The sequence below is a fragment of the Erpetoichthys calabaricus genome, chromosome 18 (assembly GCF_900747795.2).
Source record: "Erpetoichthys calabaricus chromosome 18, fErpCal1.3, whole genome shotgun sequence".
In the NCBI taxonomy this organism is placed as follows: domain Eukaryota; kingdom Metazoa; phylum Chordata; class Cladistia; order Polypteriformes; family Polypteridae; genus Erpetoichthys; species Erpetoichthys calabaricus.
Window position 1 is genome coordinate 15228458 of NC_041411.2, and position 19686 is coordinate 15248143.

General features: G+C 39.8%; 1 protein-coding gene across 1 annotated transcript; it reads right to left on the reverse strand.

Annotated features, from left to right (window-relative positions):
* Positions 1 to 1409: 1409 nt before the first annotated feature.
* Positions 1410 to 18563, reverse strand: tmem119a (transmembrane protein 119a). Its single transcript, XM_028824108.2, has 2 exons — positions 18426 to 18563; positions 1410 to 2679 (listed from the first exon to the last, which is right to left on the reverse strand). The coding sequence occupies exons 1-2, from the start codon at positions 18458 to 18460 to the stop codon at positions 1545 to 1547; spliced, it is 1170 nt and encodes a 389-aa protein (XP_028679941.2). The 5' UTR covers positions 18461 to 18563; the 3' UTR covers positions 1410 to 1544.
* Between the last annotated feature and the right edge of the window lie 1123 nt (positions 18564 to 19686).

Here is a 19686-nt window from a genome sequence, read left to right on the forward strand (position 1 = left end):
TGAAGTTAGTTCTTTATTGGTCTAATTATTTTCATTTCAAATTGAAGTTTCAAAATTCAGTCCAGAAAAAAAAAATGAGCAAAAGACAATCCATTTAATGAACACATTATTAAAAACATTCCAATGTTCTATGAAGGTATAAATATAAGAAACAGAATATTTGATGGTTTAAAAAGCACTGCAAGAGCTTTAGGGTGGCATAGCTGCTGGTGTGGAAGAATGTAATTTTTATTGCAATGTTCTTTTCAGAGTAAAGCACCTTGTGATCGTGCAAAGTGCTAAATAAATAAGGACTGAGTGAGTGAGTGCTTGTGGCTCGTTGCGGTGTATCGTTTGTTACCATATAGAACACAAACTAACGAATTGCAGACTTGAGGTGAAGCTCCCTTCTTGTAAGCATTTGTTAGTGGTGATGTGATTTAAAAAAAAAAAAAACCCTAAGTGAAGTAGAGAAGATGAAATCGAACACCTCCATGGAATGGTGAAAACCTGCCACGTTGGGGTATGGGCCTCTGAAGCAACAAAGAGACTTTTTACAGAGCTGAAAGAGAAACGTCTTTTGACAAGAAGCCACCAAACAGTCTCGGACACATCCATTACCAAGCACATTCTTTGAAGGATATGTAATGTAAGTTGATATAAAAAAGACATTTTCATTTCCCTGGGACCCTCCTGAACAGCTTTGGCAGACTCTCTTGGGTCTCCATAACACACCTGGTTAGGCCACAAGGAAAAAAAACTCCAAATATGTTCCTTATATACTGATCACAATTTCTATAGCAATATGATATGATATGATCTTCCTACATGCACCCTTCCCCTAAACTATGGTTAATGTAACATAAGATTAAACTAAAACATAAAGTTGAGATACATACTGCATTCCTTTTTTTTTTTTTTTTTTAAATACGGTTTCCTACGTGAAAGATGCTGCAATGCAAATTTGAGAATTGAAGAAATAGTTAATGACTGATACTCATGACAAGCTGTAGCCCATAGAGTCTCATGTGAACGAACGAATACAAGAATCTTATTCTTTAAAAAAAAAAGTATAGGTGTTTAGAAAACAATCTACAGTATACACAAGAACTGCATAAGACTCAGTCCTACTCTTTGGCTTTGTATAAAAATCATTGAGCGTCTGTGAATGCTTTCAGTAAAGCATGGAGTGAGTGAGGCTCCAGTGCAGAACGTTACCCCACATTTTCCGTATCGCCAGGCTCTAAAAAACAAAATCATAAACAGGTTCAACCTCCACGAGTGTAAGCAAAAGAAAGTGAACGTTGGAATGTTAATGGTTACCCAAAGTGAAGGAGCACTTGTCAATATTCCACTGTAGGCAGGTCACTGGCATAAACGGAGTCCCTGTTACCAACAGTGTCCCATTGAAGGGGTTCTCATATTATTTCCGATGATCAAAATTTGAATCTAAGAAAAACTGTAAAAGCAGACATTTAGGAAGCTAGAAACTGGCACTGTGGTGTTTTGTCATGATGAACAAAGAGCAGAGCCTTTGGGTTCACTTATCCGCTGCTTGTCCGTTCCTAAAATGCAGTGGTCTCCCCACTAATATTTGGGTACCCTGGGGTGGCAGAGCTCTGACTTTCATCACATAGTGCAGCTGTGGTTGGCTCACTTGTCACAGAAGCACCTTGTACTTTCTCAGTTTCAGGACAAACTGTTTCCGGGGTCTCCTCACTGCTGGCCTGAACGACTTCTTGGGTCTCACAGCCGTTTGGCTGAATCACTTCCTGGGTCTCCTGGCTACTTGACTGAATCACTTCCTGGGTCTCCAAACTGCTTGGCTGACACTCCTGGTTGCCGTGGTGAACCCCTGCATTTTCTGGATTGACCAATTCAGCCTCTTGACTTGCAGCTTTATTCTGAATGTCTTGACAAATGGATGTAGCTGGTGGGTCTGAGTTTTGGGGAGTTGTTGTTTTATTCGGACAAGCCTCTTGCAACTGATGGTGACTGATCTCTGGGGACCTGTTCACCGAAGGTGATGATAGTGTGAGAGAATCTTTTTGTGTTTGTAAGGAGTTTCCTGGAAGTTCAGTATTGCTTTGTGGAGCTGTGACTTCTGCATTTTGCTGGGATAGTTTAGGGTCTTGAGTGTTCAGTGGAGCCTTAGAAGGAGATCTTAGGCTTTGGGCTGCTGCTTTAATGTCTGCTTGGAGCTGCTTAGTGGAATCCACCTGTTCCACTTTCTGGCAGTTAGTGGTCTTCTCCGGTATTTCATTGAAGCTTTTGCTGCCTCCTGACTTATCCTGATGATCCACATATTTTTTGGTGGGAAATGATGATGGATAATAAGCATTGACTTTATGTTTATGGCGAAGTACGGAAGCACAACAAACGATAAAAATGATGACTGCTAGCAATGAAGCCACAACGATGATCAGTAACATGTTCTCCTGAAGAAACTGCACAATCTTGCGTAGGTTGAAAGGCTTCAATGGAATTCTTGTGGCACTGGTAGTCACTGTAGTAGAAATCTGAGGAGTGATCTCAGTTGAGTGGGTTGTAAAGACAGAAATCTCCTCGTCACCGCTCTGTTCCTCGGAGGTCATGGCTATCGTAGAGTGCAGTGATCTTGACTCACAGCAGGAGGGCCACATTAGCAAGAGACACGGCATGGACAGTAAAAGAACCCTTCTACCCACGCTGCCATTGAGCCTGAAATGTAAAGATGGGGAAAAAACAAATAAATTTTTTTTGTTTTCTTAATGCAGCAGAAGTTAACATTTCAAGTAGACAGTTTTGACCTGTCCATCTACCCTCTAATGGAAACATACCAACATGTCAAAGTTTTCATGCATAAGTCATAGTAGAGATTGCTTAAAAAAAATGAAACAAAATGAAGACCCTTGAAAACATTTATACAGTAATGAGCTGGAGCTGAAACTGTCACAATGGAGCAGAACTGTGGCCATGAAGGAATAAGGGGTTTGTTTTTAATCTCATTTATTTTTAACACATAATGAATGGGTGGCGTGTTTTGTATTTTATAAAAATATTTTATAGGAAAGATAGAACACGGTCCGTGTGTCCAGGCCCTCACAGTGGTCTTATGTATGAGTGAATATGTAGATACGTACATATATGAAAAAGATGGACTAAAACCACAGGCTGTTATGCCCATAACGTTCCTACAAAGCACATGTTTTTAAGTGGTGGTACATTTTTAGGGGTATTAAATAGTTGATGAAAGGTGACCGTTTTTTTTTTTTTTTTTTTTTTTATCCCCATGTATACAGAATCTTTTTATTTGTATTTTTTCTATTCATTTTTAGACCTGCTTATTCCAGTACAGTGTCATGGTAAAGTTTGAGGAAGACGTGACAGTATCAGACACAAGACAGTAACCAGCCCCAGAATGTATGCCAGCTTTTATATTATGTATATAATATTGTAAAATTTACACCAAATACTTTTAACAGTTTTTTTTAGAAATACAGCATCTGCTAAACTGCCTCCTGTGCTACAAACCTACAAGAGTCTTTGATTTACTGTAGACTTGTGGTTTGCGCTTTAAAGTATTAAGTATTAAATAATATATGCAGCATGTGCAGCATTTGATTTATGGTTCCCTCAGAAACCGAGCTAAAAATGTGACTTGCTCGTTCTGCGATTCCAGATGTTTCTGTTTTCCTTAGACTAGAACTTTTCCACTGACTTGTCCCAGATCTGATTACATACCTCAGTCAGATGTGGTAAGTCCAGCAGGTCTGCTGCCTGTTGCACTGCGTTCATACACCTAACTTACTGTACCTGTGATTAATCGGAGTCTGATATTTTTCTAACATAAATATATACATATAAATGTTTTTTCAAACTAGTCTAATGTGAACTTTTCATGTCTTGTAGGCATTTGATAATTCCTGAAGTACATGCTGTTGCGTCAGTGTTCTACCATTTAAGCTGTAATGTAAAGCGCAGTATTTGCCGAGTTATTGAGCTATTATGCCAGATGTCTAAATGGAAAGTATTTATATGTAGCATTTAATATACGGTGGATTTGATGTACCTCACCCAGGTCATTTCCGTAGTATCTCAGTAACATCCAAGAGGAAAAATAAAAGGTTCAACGTGTCCCAAATGCTTTGTTTAAAATAGGATTTACAGTATAAGAGTGGATCTGATAATTAAAGATGAGGTTGTCAAGATCTCCAACGGTGACAGATTCTCAACAAAACACTCCTCGTGTAAAGCACAGCGCAACTTTTTAAATCATTGTGGCCAGTATCAGGTCAGGATCACAATAGTAAAAGTGTAAAACCATCAGGCTTCTAATTATTTTATGAACTTCAGAAGATTTTACAAATTGTAAATGGCAGCTGTGTTTTTAATGTGGTGATCACAAAAGCATCAGTGAAGTAAAAGATAATGGAGTTAGTGCTGTTGATGTGGCAGGAGAGCTCAACTGCAGGTACGATGTTTGGACAGGATACTGGAAACAAAAGGCACTCTCGTGTCTAAAACCTTAAAGCTGCTGTAACAATGCAATATGAACAGACCTTTAATTACAGCAGACCCACATTATCATATTAAATCCTTACTATGAATAATAATAATACATTTTATTTATTCATAGGGTCCTGCAGTGGGTTGGCACCCTGCCTGGGATTGGTTCCTGCCTTGTGCCCTGTGTTGGCTGGGATTGGCTCCAGCAGACCCCTGTGACCCTGTGTTCGGATTCAGCGGGTTGGAAAAAGGATGGATTTATTCATAGGTGCCTTTCTAAGCACAATAGATAAAACACACAATACAAACAAAACTAAAAATGCAAAAATTAAAATCAGACCGAGCAATGGTAATCAAAGAGAAAAAGCAGTCTTAAAGAAATGAGTTTCAAGTTTAGATGTGAAGAGTGAGAATGATTTGATATTTCTAGGCTCAGATGGTAGAGAGAGTGGTAAGACGGGCGAAGGGGACAGTCAAGTGGATGGAAGATCTAAGGGTGCGAGAGGGAAAAGCAACATGGAGGAGGTGGGACAGATATGGAGGGGCGAGGTTATGGAGAATGTTAACAGGAGAATGTTGAAGTAAGACAGCAGTGGCTATGTCTGAGTCATTCGAGCAGTCTCTAGACCAAAGTGGTTCATTCTTTACTCGGTTTGATTTTCATTTTATCCATCCAGATGTTCTACTTTCAAGACTGTAATGAAAAGCCATTGTTTAAATTTAGGGTTTTGGCAACAGGAAAAGCATGGAATATATAATATACTAGCAAAATACCCGCGCTTCGCAGCGGAGAAGTAGTGTGTTAAAGAGGTTATGTAAACATATATATATATACATAAACATATATACTTATATATACATATCTACATATACACATATCTACATATACACATATATATACATATACACATCCACATATATATATATATATATATACATATATCAACATATATATACACATACATATAGACACACACATATATATACATATACACATACAGACACATATATATACATATACATATTTAAATATCTACATATATATACACATATATACATATCTACATACATACACATCTATCTATCTATCTATCTATCTATCTATCTATCTATCTATCTATCTATCTATCTATTGTCAGTTCAGCACTCCGGTTGGAATATGACCAAGCTGTGCAAGCTTACTGTTAAGAATGCAACGTATAGTTGTACAGGAGAAAAGCAATCTTGCCTCAAATCAATGGCAACCTTTTGTAGGTCTATGAACTTAATTTAAACTTTAGGTTTACACGGTGCTCTGTTTCCATAGTACCTGCACTCATGAATATATCTGTATGTGTCAGTCGCTGAAATCCCCGCGCTTGGCACCGGCGAAGTACTGCTTTTAAATTTTTATTAAGAAGAAAAGAAAACCTTTTTAAATTGAGGTAAAATATACCACTAACAATTTGTTAAGGATCTGTTTTTTTGTGTAGCTGACTTCACACAGCCTCTCCGCTGTTTTATAAACGAACGTCATATAAGGTGTTCCTTTTTCGTTGCTTCGCCAACAGAAGCCGCCTTTTTATTTAATCCTGTTTTTATGATTGTTCTGTTTGTATACCAGTTTGTCAGTTCAGTACTCCGGTTGTAATATGACCAAGCCGTGCAAGCACACTCTTGAGAATGCAACGTATAGTTGTACATGAGAAAAGCAATCTTGCCTGAAATCAATGGCAACCTTTTGGAGGTCTATGAACTTAATTTAAACTTTAGGTTTACATGGTGCTTTGTTTCCGAAGTACCTGCACTCATGAATATGTCTGTATGCGTCAGTCGCTCAAATCCCCGCGGTTCACACCAGCGAAGTTCTGCTTTTAAATTTTTATTAAGAAGAAAAGAAAACCTTTTAAAATTGAGGTAAAATATACCAATAACAGTTTGTTAAGGATCTGTTTTTTTGTGAAGCTGCCTTCACTCGAGTGATCACTTCGAGCTTTAAGGCTGAGAAATCGCCCCGTAAATGCACACGTTTAATTGCACATCTGTTAATATGTATGCTTACACAGTATTAAAAGACACTCAACAATTAACGTCATTTACCTTCGTTCCCGTGTTTGACTCGTGCTGTAAATCTCTTCCTTGTTTTCACTTCACGTGATTACGTAGGAGGCGTAATACGTGATGACGCGATACGTGACTCCGCCTCCTCTATTAGAGTATATGGACAAAAAACAGGTTCCAGTTATGACCATTACGCGTAGAATTTCGAAATGAAACCTGCCTAACTTTTGTAAGTAAGCTGTAAGGAATGAGCCTGCCAAAGTTCAGCCTTCCACCTACACGGGAAGTTGGAGAATTAGTGATGAGTGAGTCAGTCAGTCAGTGAGTCAGTGAGGGCTTTACCTTTTATTAATTAGTATAGGTATATATTTGCTCCAGGAGACCCCCGTGACCCTGTGTTCGGATTCAGCGGGTGGGAAAATGGATGGATGGATATATATTTTTTTTTCTTTGCAAGAAGTGATGTCTCTAAATAAGCATTGATGTAGGATTTGTTTTGTTACTAGAGGCCACTAATACTGGTTTATAATATTTCACTGGTTAAAGGTTTAATTGAATAAATATCAGACAGGGTGATTGTGTCCCCACTGGGTATCTGCACTCCCTCCTGGAGTCAAAACTACAACCTCCCCTGGTTCAGCCGAGATAAACGTCTGGCCAACCCTGCTGAGCTAAAGGACCTCCATCTGTAGGCTGGGAAACTACAATCAGTTTCTCTGTGTGGGGTGGTGATGCCACAACTTAATTTGCTTTTTGAATTACAGACATTAATTAGACTCTTCAGGCACTGCCACAGTTGCAGGGTTCTTTCTGAAAATGACAGACACTGATGTGTATGAGTTGTATCTACTGTATATTTGTGGTTTATTTAGCATATGCATTTACCCAATGCGCTATACAAATACGGGTTTATGGTAAAGTTTGTTTGGAATGGCCTGCTAAGAGAGGACGCCCTGCCAAAGTTTCATTTTGTACATACTAATAGGAAAGTCTACTTCATTTTTATGTCTATAAAAACACAAAAGGTGCCTCATGAATGCAGAGCAGTTATGGCTTCTTGTATACCACTGCCTGTGAAAACTGGATTAATGCCTCTGTAATATTACTAGCGGGATGTTGTACCTGTAATGGATAACATGGTAGAATGAGAAGTGAGGCAAAATGGCACCTTTTATTGGCTAACTGAACAGGTTACAATATGCAGGCTTTTGAGGCAGCTGTGGCTCCTTCTTCACTTGTCTGAAGGCTTACATATTTGAATGCGTTCAGTTGGTCAATAAAGGTGTCGTTTTGCTCCACTTCTCAATTCCCCTGTAATGGTGAGTTGTTTACGGCTCAGAAACAGATTGGCACAGATTCCAGGGTTGCTTTCAGCCTTGTGCCCAGGGCTGCCAGGATGGGCTCCAGCCCCCCGTGACCTTGAATAGGATTAAGAAGGTTTGAGAATGCAAGCATGCCTTGTGTTACAGTGTCATAGCTTTGTAATGAGTAAAGCGTTCATCCCTACAAAGATTCAGGTTTGCTTTGTCGAAAGTGGAGGGTCCATCACACTAGAATCAGGAAGGATGTATGAAGAACCAGAATTCATACTCACATTAGAAGTGACCTAAAGGAATACCAAGTTCATTGCAAAACTGGAAAAGAAGTGGCTGAGGTGTTTTGGAATCTGATAAAGCTTAGTTTGAAAACTCTTTTGGTAAAACCAAGGTACTAGAAGGAATGGTCATGAAATACCTTTTTCTCATTTTGCCTGGTTGGAGATGTTGTGTAGAGTTTAGCAATTCTTATTCTAATCATTTCACTGAATTTCTAAAGAAATGATTATTCTGTAATAATGTATGCCTAAGCTATTCAACTTTAAAAATATACACTTACACGTATCCCTGTAGAATCGGCACACGTGTCCTCTAGAGGGTTACTTCAGTAAGAAACACGGTGGTCTGCTGTGTATAAAGAATAGCATCCATCAGCATATCGTCAAGAACTCTGTTAGCAGTGTCTGCCAAAGAGCGGGGTGGTCATGCTAAAGATCTGGAGATAAAAGAAGAACAACAACGCCAACCTTTTCTGTGTTGTTCTTACTAAAATAAAGGAAAAATGGCCTGCACTGGTAGCCACTGAATTAGCAAAAGTAAGATTATGAAGCTACTAGAAAATGAATTCTTTTACTAAGAAACCATTTGGAGCAGGGGAAGTGCAGCAATTATTATATAATTAAAAACAGACATCGGGAAACTCAGATCAGGAGTCTGAGTAAAAGCAATTTGAAAATTACAGATGGTGGAGACCCTTCTGCTAATTTATTGTATCAAACTTTTAGACGCCATAGAGTTCGTTATATGTGCAGGCCAGCAAAATAAGGAAAGCCTCAAAATGTGGTACACGTTAGTGAAATATATTCACAGGCAAAACAAAGTACTTGGATATGGCTTAAAATGTGTTTGTGTGTGTGTGTGTGTGTATATAAATATATATGTGTGTGTGTTTTATATTTTGCATGTTTTAAGAATTGTGCAGACAGCAGCTGTTTTTACAAATCTGTACCAGCTGTGTAGGTCACATGATGTACATTCAGATATCGAAGCTTTACTGTAAAATCTGGATGGGCACTTCAGCCAGTGTTTAAACATCTCGCCCCGCTCCAGTGTGGTACTGAGGTGTCCGGGGGCCTCGTAGTGTGGCGCGTACAGCGACGCACTGAAATCAGCGCATGCTCCCGGCCTCCTCTGTCTGTCTCTGCACAGTGGATTTGGATCTTAGCACATATCATTACTGGCTTTCCAAAATGTTTGCTGCTGTCTGTGCAGCCCTGCCATACCCACATATTAGACCGGAAATGATAAAGTTAAGGCTGTCTTGTGGGAAAAAATGTCATGCAGGCTATTTTATAGACTACTGTATGATCATCGTGGTACCAACTTTAACGTGGGGAGGAAGGGTTTGGTGTTTGTGTGTCATGAATCTGACACTGCCTGACAGACACTTTTTTTTTTTTTACTGTAGTTGGAAATTAATGAATTTTTCATGAATTAGTTGAGAAATGAACATCATATAAGGCTGCTTTAAAAATGAGAGATGTTCTCATACTGAGGCCACAAACATTGAATTTGCTTCCTGTAAGCGTGGAATTTAGAAAACCCAGTGAGCCAAATCATGACAAGCAGCACAGACGTTGACGTTGACTTGTGTTTGTGTGTTTCCAAAATCAGGAGTGCTGCTTCAGCAACAACCAGGTTGTATTCTGGAAACTACATGTGTGGTTATTGGTAAAGCTGCATTGGGGCTTTATTGCAGTGATTTTACAAAGTCCAGCGATGTCTGAACATTCAGTATTTATCTGCAGATGGACTATTTCAGCATGACACTCCTCTTTGGTACGCCACATCTACTGGCTACCATTGAAGAAGGAATACACAACCAAAAACAGTGACTACATGCTGGAGCATTAAATGATGTGATGCTAAATTTACATCATATAGTAAAATGGGGGTGGCACGGTGGTGCAGTGGGTGGCACTGCTAACTCAGGAGACCTGAGGTTCGCTTCCCAGGTCCTCCCTGCGTGGAATTTGCATGTTCTCCCCGTGTCTGCGTGGGTTTCCTCCAACAGTCCAAAGACATGCAGGTTAGGTTGCTAAATTGTCCCGTGTGTGTGTGTGTGTGTGTGCCCCCTGCGGTGGGCTGGCACCCTGCCATGGAGTTTGTTTCCTGCCTTGCGCCCTGTGTTGGCTCCAGCAGACCCCCGTGAGCCTGTAGTTAGGATATGGCGGGTTGGATAATGGATGGATGGATGGACAGTACAATGGCCATCTAAAGCAGGCCAGGCTTTCTCTGATGTAAAGAAGCCCTAAACTGAAAACTGGAACAGCAGGGTCAGCGGTCAAACAGCCTTTAGGGGGCTTACCAGTTTATCTTCATCACTTAACGTTACAGATAAATGGAGAACATGAAAGCTACATAAGTATAGTAAATGGGATAGTATTCACGCTGTCTTTTGGAGTTATAAGCCGTCTTTCCATGAAAAGTGTCAATATTTTTGTATTTGTAGCAGGAATCACCGCACACTGAACAGAATCCATTACCTGGAGACAAGTGAGAGTTAATCTATGAGCAAGACTTCATAACAAGGCAAACCAGAACTCCTAGTTAATTGTGCAGGAAGTTAGGAATTTGAAATGAGTAGCAAAACTGATATATTTTTAAAAATTTTGAAGTCATTGGCTTTCTCGTTTGCCTCTGCCATTGCTAATCGCACAAAATCTTGGGTGCATCATCATGTTATTTAAGTGTGAGCGTAGCTTCGGTGGCTGGTGTTAAATTTGTTTAAAGATAAAAGGAAAGTGTCTTTATGAAAGAGATTATTTAAAAATTAAAAGGAATTCAAGGTTTGACCTTCATATCATTCTAATAAACGTGAGTTTTGATCTTACCTGCTAAACACAAAGCACTTTGCTACTTTAGTGTTTTGAATTGTGTTCTTGTCCGACTCCAGCTCAGCTCGGTGTCTTTTGTGAGTCCCTGCTACCTGCTGTTATGTTATATTTATTGTATTCACTCAATTCATTTTGATTTAAATTGTTAGACACATACTGTGAAAACTGGAGAATTCCTATGGCTGACTCGTGGTTTGTAGTTGAGGTGGTGGCTTTGGACTTCTCATCCCAGTACTGGCACAGCGTGACTATGATGAGCAAATCTACTCACCCGCCTGTGTCACGATTGGAAAAACAAAAAGAAATAAGTCATCAGCTGATTGCTACATTTTCCCAAGTGTCCTTGAATAAAGCTATCCGTCAAAATAAGCAAATGTGGTCGACTATTTACCGAACAGTACTGCAGTATTGTAATCGTGGAAAGCTTTACTTGTCATAACGAGATTCTCTCTGCCATTTCCTTTTTGTTCTTCATTTGTGTTTGTGAAAGAAGAGCAGTGCTGTGCAATAAAAAAGAACAAATGTAAATCCTGGACTTGACTCGATTTGGATTCTCTAAGCACTTGGATCAGAAAGCTAAGCTGATTTCCAGGTTCAGCAGGAAATTTTTTTGTTGACTCTGCGCTTTTGGAAGTTCTAACTATTTTAGCAGACGGGAACGCAGTAAACAAGTGAGGACTATGTGTCCCACTGCGGAGGGCCCAGCTTGTTCTTGAAAATCCATTTGGCAGATGTTTATGTCGTGTGTGTGTTTTGTTTTTTCCTTACTACGCCTTTTTAGCTCTTGGACTTTTCAGTATTGACAAATACTCTGTTGCTGCTGCCTTTTGCTTCAGGCCTAACAGATTTAAATGACCTTTTCTAGCTGAACAGCAGACCTGCACCTCTACAGAATGTGTTTAGATTGCAGATCAGCGACAACCAACTTTCTAAATGAAAGGAAACTCAAGTCAGGATAGAAGGGGTGAGACTGAGGTAAAGTAAAAGGTTGGCTTTACTCCCATGATATTCTCCAGATCTCTCTTTTAAAGGTTGCAGGACATTAGCAGTGAACAATGAAACAGAAACTCTCCGTTTTCTGAACTTGGTGTTACTCTGGTAGTATCAGTTGCAAGATAGAAACTAATCCTGGACTGGAGACTTGTAATGTGGAAAATGGGCTGACGGGGTAGCCAGTGGGACTACAAGTTATTTTGTGGAGAAGTAGACCCGAGATAACGTCTCTCTTAACAGACTGAGTGAATCAACGGTCTGCTGAACTCGTATCTGACATCCGTAGCAGAATCCTAAATGCTAAGTTAAGATGATACTAAAATTATTAACTAGAGACTGTTTCCCTCCATCGTGGGGTGTGTGCACCAGTGTCTCACAAAACATTTTTATTGTTGCAAAAATATTTCACATTGCCACACGCAATGGACTGAAATGAAAAGGAAAAAAATAATATAAAGCAGATACCGAACAACTAGAACCAAACGGATCTGTTCATAAAAGATCTGCCGAAGTTCTTACCAACTTGTGTGCCACAGAATGAGGGTTCTTACCGCAGAACACATCCTGAACCAACGCTGTGCAGAGCATCTCAGGAAAGTGCTTTCCAAATTCCTCACAATACCAAATTCTTTTCCTTTGTTATTGTGGTAGGTGTTCAGATGTCCTGACAGCGTTTGTGGTGTGAAGCTCCTGATGATAGTGAGTACAGTGAACGACGCTGTGTAAAATAACAGCTGATAGGTAACAAATGTCGTGCCAGTCCTGAGCAGAAAATCCAGAAGTCACCTCAGTAATACACAATCACTCTTGTTGTACACTCGTTTTAAAGAGTGAGCTAATTCATTTCCTAGCAAATGCGTAGTTAGATGTATTTTTCACCAGGGTTTGAATGTTTGTAGAGTATTTTACTTTGGCCACTACTGAAATCTGGCTAACTTTCAAATGCTATGTTGACAATGGCCGCTAATCTAGAAGCTGTACTGCATTCGCTTGTAAGCCGTGTAGTGAAAGTCTGCCAATGTGCTGGTGACCAGGCAGGTTTGGAGCACCCGACTTGGTGACCTCTGATGGGGCTTTGCAGTTCATCACAAACTTATCTGTGTTGCCTTCCTCTGCTGTTACTGACACAACAAAGGTTCCCATTTTTAGATTTTGTAGGATTTCACATCTTGCCTTTTATATAGTGGGTCCTTTTAGCCGTTTTAGGCTTGTTAAAGTGTTGTTGTGTAAATAACAACATGAGAGAAGTACGCTGGTTTGTCAGTCAGTGGTCCGCTGAAGGGGGGGGGTGTCTGAAAAGCCGAAATCAGGAGGTCCGATAAACAAGTTATTTTATTTGTGTCTTTGAGACATCTGTTTTCCATTTGTGATGAAATGCCATCATTACAAGAGCACCAGTATTCGTAGAGCGATCTGCTGCTCAGTTAAAAATATAACGGGCAACATCTGTGAGCATCTCGGCCCAGACAGGATGTGCTACTGATTAAGATAATGAGCGCAGCGTTAAAGCACAGAGCTTTGTAGGAAATTGAGGCACATTAACAGAAAGCAGGACCTGAAGAAAGTTAATTAACAAAAAAGAAAAAGAAGCTGTTGGCCCATCAGAGCTCATACTTTATAGTCGTATTTGAGGCCTGGCTGGTTTGTAGTAAGTTGTCTAGGACAGGCTTTCATCGTCAGTCCAGCCACGTATTGTTTCATGCCTATGTGTATGAGACACTTGTTGGTCTAATTCCAAATGATCTTCCGAAGATACAATATTTTTTCCTTATCTAGATTCATCCAACGTGTTAACATTATAAACGTGAATCATCCAGGATGACCTACTGAAAGACTAGAAGGGCTTGAAAAAGCAGAAGACGTTTCTAGCTTTCAAATCGGATAAGTCACAGAAAAATGTTAGGCCTCACATATCGTAAAACAGAAGAGATTCTTGTAGAAAGGTCACCGTAAGCAACTCCTGCCAGCCTTGGGTTTCAGTAAGAGAAGAAAATCATTAAAAAAAAGAAAACTATTCCAGATCTGTTTCAGTCAGAGCTAATCTGAGTGAACTTCAGACAACAGGCCTTTGTGTTTAAAAGGCTCCGTGCAATTTCTTTCTTGATCTAAGCTCAACATAATGAACGTTTTTATTGCACATTTTTTACAAGATGTGTCGATATCAGGTATCGGAAAGAAACCCTCTTGACTAACGACTGTCTTAGCAATCAAATATTTAAGCCAACTCTGGATACGTATTAAAACGGGCTAAGGAGAAGAGTAAAATCCTTTGTTTGAGGAATGAAAAGTATTTAAAGAAAAAAAAGAAAGTTCAACAGCAAAATTAGACATTTCTAATTTTTTAATTTCCAGTATGGAATTACTTTTCATCTGTTTTTCCAAAATAAATCAATATGTTAGTTGTGGAGTAAGAAAGTCTATTGTTTTCTTATTTGTTGTGTCAGCACAATAGCAACAGACCTTCAAAATAAAGTTGTATTTTAGCTCACTTATACCCATTATACACAATAGGTAATAAAAGAATGAATAATAACGTCTGTAATAGTTGTATTCCTCTGTACAACTAAACATCAACTTTTTCTTTAGATATTTGAATATAATAGAAAGTGTTTATTTTGTAAAAGTGCCGAATCCCATTTTATACATTTTGCCTGTGGCTGAGCTGGCGCACTAAACAAATCTGTAGTGCCAGTTGGGAGTCCGACTCATAGCCACAAGATCAGGGCTCATCATGGAGTTCATCTGCTCTCTGCCAGAATTTGGTGTGTTCTCTTTGTCTGGGTGGACTTTCTCCATATACTGTAAACCAAAGATGTACTGGTAAGGAGTTGTGTGAAGGTGTGTGCCCTGCAAAGGACTTGCAGCCTGTACAGATGTCGTTCCTGCCTTGAGCCCAGTGCTGCCAGGGTAGGTTGTTGCTGCCTACATCACTGTAATGGAGAAAGTAGTTTCATAAAAGTTGACGGGTGGATGGAATTCCAATATTCACCGTTCTATAAACATGTATTATGAATCCTTTCTCATTCTATAAATGTGCAGGTTATATTAACTTGAGAATATGTTTATGATGCTGGACATGCAAGTATTCATTTTTTGACTGCACTGTATGCATGATAGTACTAGAGCTGCTGCTGCTACTATGTGTGTGTGTTTTGATGTGTACTGTGGGCTTCTTTTATATTGCTGATAGTTGCAGTTTTGTGTGTGTGTGTGTGTGTGTTTTAAAAATTGTGCAGATATAAGCTTCTCTCTCTCTCTCTGTATGTATATGTATATATATGTGTGTGTGTGTTTTGATGTGTACTGTGGGCTTCTTTTATATTGCTGATAGTTGCAGTTTTGTGTGTGTGTGTGTGTGTGTGTGTGTTTTAAAAATTGTGCAGATATAAGCTTCTCTCCCTCTCTCTCTGTGTGTATGTGTATATATATATATATATATATATATATATATATATATATATATATATAATATATATGTGTGTGTGTGTGTTTTCCTTAAAATGCTCAAATTCCCTTAACGCTTTCTGTTCTCTTACTCTTCAGTGTTCAGCACTCGCAGTGTTAGTTCTGTAATTCTGTGCCACCATTGTCAGTTACTGATATAAAAAAAAAAAAAAAGAAAAAAGTTCCTTAACAAAATATAACGAACAAAGGCGCAGAGACCAAACATTTCTCCGAAATAAAAATAACGGACTCAGGGGAATACCGCACGGGCGCAGCGCCACTGAGAGAAGGTCTTTTGTGTTCACAGCTGTTCGGGTCCCGTTTTACTGCCGCCTCCCACCTTTAAGCTGCGGTCGCAGCCTCCACGTCGACGCGTGGCGTTTTCCTCTTCCCCTTTTTATTTCCATTAATTGCACAAACGCGAGTTAAAACAACAACACAACTCCATCGCTTCTTTCAGCGCCGACCACTGCTGGCCTGCAGTCCCCGACCCCGCCGTCTGTGTATTGTTCTCCGCGGCCGCGCGCGCGCGTCCCTTTGGCCCAGACGCTCGTCTCGTGTGCGCGCGCGGCACACCCTTTGCCCCCTCTACCCACGGTGCTGGGCAGCAGATGACCGGTTGGCGTTTTTTTTTTTATGTTGTGTAAATAAATTTTTTTAACCATTCAAACAGCATGTGGTTGGCATGCTTATTAAAGCGTTTGGTGTCACGTCCTAAAATCCCACTTAAACAGTTAGTGGTCAAAATTACAAGTGAAAATAGACGCGACAAAACTGTAAGAGCAAAGGTAAGCCAGCAAGAGACCTTTTCTTGAAAATTTAAGTGGCGTCTGCCTATGTAACTTATTGCAGAGTTTCATTACACGTTGGGGAAAATATCTGAAGTCGTGTCGTATTTATTATTATTATTATCCTCCACTCCGTGACGGCTCACCGCGGCGTTAGACAATACTGAGAGAGCGCCGCGCAGCTTTAGCTTTCCAGTTCCCCCGTTGAATGTGTGCAGGCAACTTTTATTTTATATGAACTTATTACAAAATTCATAATGCTGTCATTTCTGTGTGTTTTTTTGAGCTAATGGTCAGATTATAGACCCCTTTGTTAAATGCAATACCAATTAAGGACACGTGTATGTTAGGATATTTTAAATTTCATTTTTTTGCTCAGTCAAGTCTTTAAAATGTAAATATGGTCATGAAATTAGTTCCTTGTCATTTACCTCTATGCCCCCACCTTAATGCTCAGATTACAGTTAAAGGAGTAATTTGGGTCGAAAATAGTGAATTAAAATGAAGATCATTTTAATTTTTACACTGTGCTAAAACGTTCACAATCTTTGTTGATTTTTTTAATATAAATTAATGTAAATTTCACACTGGCACAGCTTTTTAAATACAAATCTCGAACAGAAGAAAGCCAGCTAAGTGAGAGTTGAGATCAATAAAAATTAAAAATAACACGCAGACGTGGAAAACTGTTTGAATGAAAACTTCTCTACAGAGTAAATAAAAAACCAGGAGTGATCTTGATAGCCACCACTGCACGGGCACTTACAGTGTGGCATGCATTGGGTATAATGGACTGGCACCCTGGGTGTGTTTCTGCTGTTCCCTATGACCCTAAAGCAGATAAGCAGGTTAGAAAGTGGCCGCTGAGTGGTATTGTCTGCACTCTGAGAACAATTTGAAGTCGATTACACGTCACATCCTAGTAGTAGTTAGTCTGACAGAACATCTCTTACTTTGTTAAAATCCATGCCTTACATCTTCTTTCTTTCGTATTACGTGTGTTTCTTTGTTTTCTTTTAAAATTGTGTTCAAGCAATTAAAAAGTTTTACATCCTTTGGTCTACCATTAGGACCAATATGTGCCAGGTAATAATAATAATATTTTATTTAAATGGCGCCTTTCCCGTGTTCATGTAAATCAGCGTACGTGTGGATGTTTTTGTACCTACTTGTATGCAGTTGAGTAATATTTAAAAGTTAGGGATTATGTGCTCTTGAGTCAAAGTTTGCTTTCTAAATGTATGCGTTCTGCCTTTATTTAATGACTTTCTTATACATCTATTTGTTCAAAAGTCATGTCCTACATTAATTACATTTCACATGCGTTGAGGTGAGCTGTGATTTGGTGCCGCCGGCTTGCAGCTGACCTTCTCAGTTGCGTGTTACTTGCACACCGATGCTGCCCGTCGGCTCACTCTAATGGTTTCAGTCCCTTGTCTGTCTGTGAAGAGCCTGCACATTTTCCTTCTGTCTGTGTGATGTTTCTCCAGGACTACGGTAGTTCTTCCATGTTGATCCCACTTCTGCTCCAGACTTGTGCTGTTGAGGTTGATTAGAGTCCAGAGACCGGCCGAGCAGAACTGTGTGATGCGGAGAGCCTCCTGATCCATGCATTAGAATAAGCAGTTTTAGGAAATGAATAGATACCTCAGTGACTAAATAGATACAAATAGCCACGTGCAGCCAAAATATTGCAAACTTGTCCCTTTTCAACGCTAATTCAGCTTTTCTCATCTATGATGTGATGGGTTTCTTGTCTCTTTAGTCATTCATGATGTTGGTAGCGTTGGCCCTTTTTTCCCCAATTGATTTCATCTGCCAAGCTTCTTAAACAAAAAAAATAAGAACGTGGCAAATAAATCACAGACAAACGTGCATATGGATGTAAACACAGATATGCAGCACGTTTAAAAGCCATCAGTCGGGTAAGCAGTGTGTGTGTGTGTGTGGAAGGTTTTTTATTACAAAAGAATTGACTGCCGATGTTCCAAAACCAACGACTTTACACGAGAACAATGTAACCTGAGGAACGCCGTCGCTCACTCGTGTTCTAAGTGTGTGTTTTATTCACTGGGACTGAAAGTTGATGTTTTAGTTTCCCTGAAAATATTAATTTGAAGCAAAGACTACAAGTAGAAATTCCTACTGAGAGAGGTTTCAGCATTGTATGAGGTGTCGAGTGTTAGCCCTTTTTATTTAAGTAGAACCCACTTTATGTTTATGTAGCATCGAGTACAGAGAGAGGCGCCGCAGGTACTTACAGTTTACAGCTCCTCGGTGTTTGTGTCTTCTTCATGGTATTGATGAGATGATCGTATATCCTTAAATACTACAGCAAGGTTTGGATTACTGTGACTTTTTCTCCCCCCCACGTTTACTGCTCTTCTTCTTTCTCTTTGTCTTCTTCTACGAGTTGCTTTGATTCAAATTTTGTTGGAAAAAAAAAAAAACCCCAAAACTTTCCGCCTGCAGGACTGCGTCTTCCTCCCCTCGGCGGATGTTGAGCGGAGCCAGCAGAGGATTTTATGAGCAGATTGTTTTGATTAGACTCGGTCTCAATGTGGCTCAGAGAGAGGGAGAAAGAAACACCGCAGACTTTGTGCAGCTGATGGAGTCGCAACCTTTTAAACAACACATCTGTCGGGGGGGTGCTAGGGTCTGTGCTTCTCTTAACTGCTCAGGGAATAACTTCAGTGCGGCCAGAAGTCCTCACCAGGGTGAAGCACATGGCCTTTCTTAGTCGGCGCCTTGCAGATTTCATTACAGCACGAAGCCTTCAGTGAGCTGCCAGTTTATTTCATGAAGTCACTAATTCTTCACCTAAATGCTGCAGGTGACAAATGTCCTGTGTGTTGTCGGTGCAGTAGGCTACGCTTGGGCAATCGATAATTGTTCTGAAAACTGGACAGGCCATTATGTTACAATAGCCGGCTACATCACTGTATGCACATCACACACACGTCACTGCAGTACTCGGGGTACGACTGACAGCTGTGTGAATTGTGTGTTCTTTGTTTTAATCAGCAGATACATCCTGCTGTTTTCTGTTAAAAATGAAAGCAAATGCCTTATAAATGAAGAACAACTGTAGACCCCTGTATTACTAACTCTAATTAACAAGTTTAAAGAGAATCCACAAACTATTGGAAAGAAGCTCTTAATAGAAGTGGTCAATACTCACATCCCATAAACCCAAATACGACCCCGGTGAGTTGGTGCTGATCTGTTAGACAGCAACCTGGAAATGTCAAACTAGAAAGAAATCCAAAGTAAAAACCAACAAGTGCGAACTCCGTCATCCCAATGCAAAATGTGGTCTGGCGGGTTTTAAAATCGATTTTTAATATTTTTTTTTTGTTGCAAATCTGTTTTTATTTAAACAAAACGCACCGGTGACGTCTCTTGTGTTTTTGCACTTGTTGCTCCAGTTGAGCGTTGATTCAGCGCGTCCCCTCGAATGCTGCACTAAATACGGGGTCTGCTCTTTAAAATACAACACCATTTACTTCTGTAGAGCCCAAA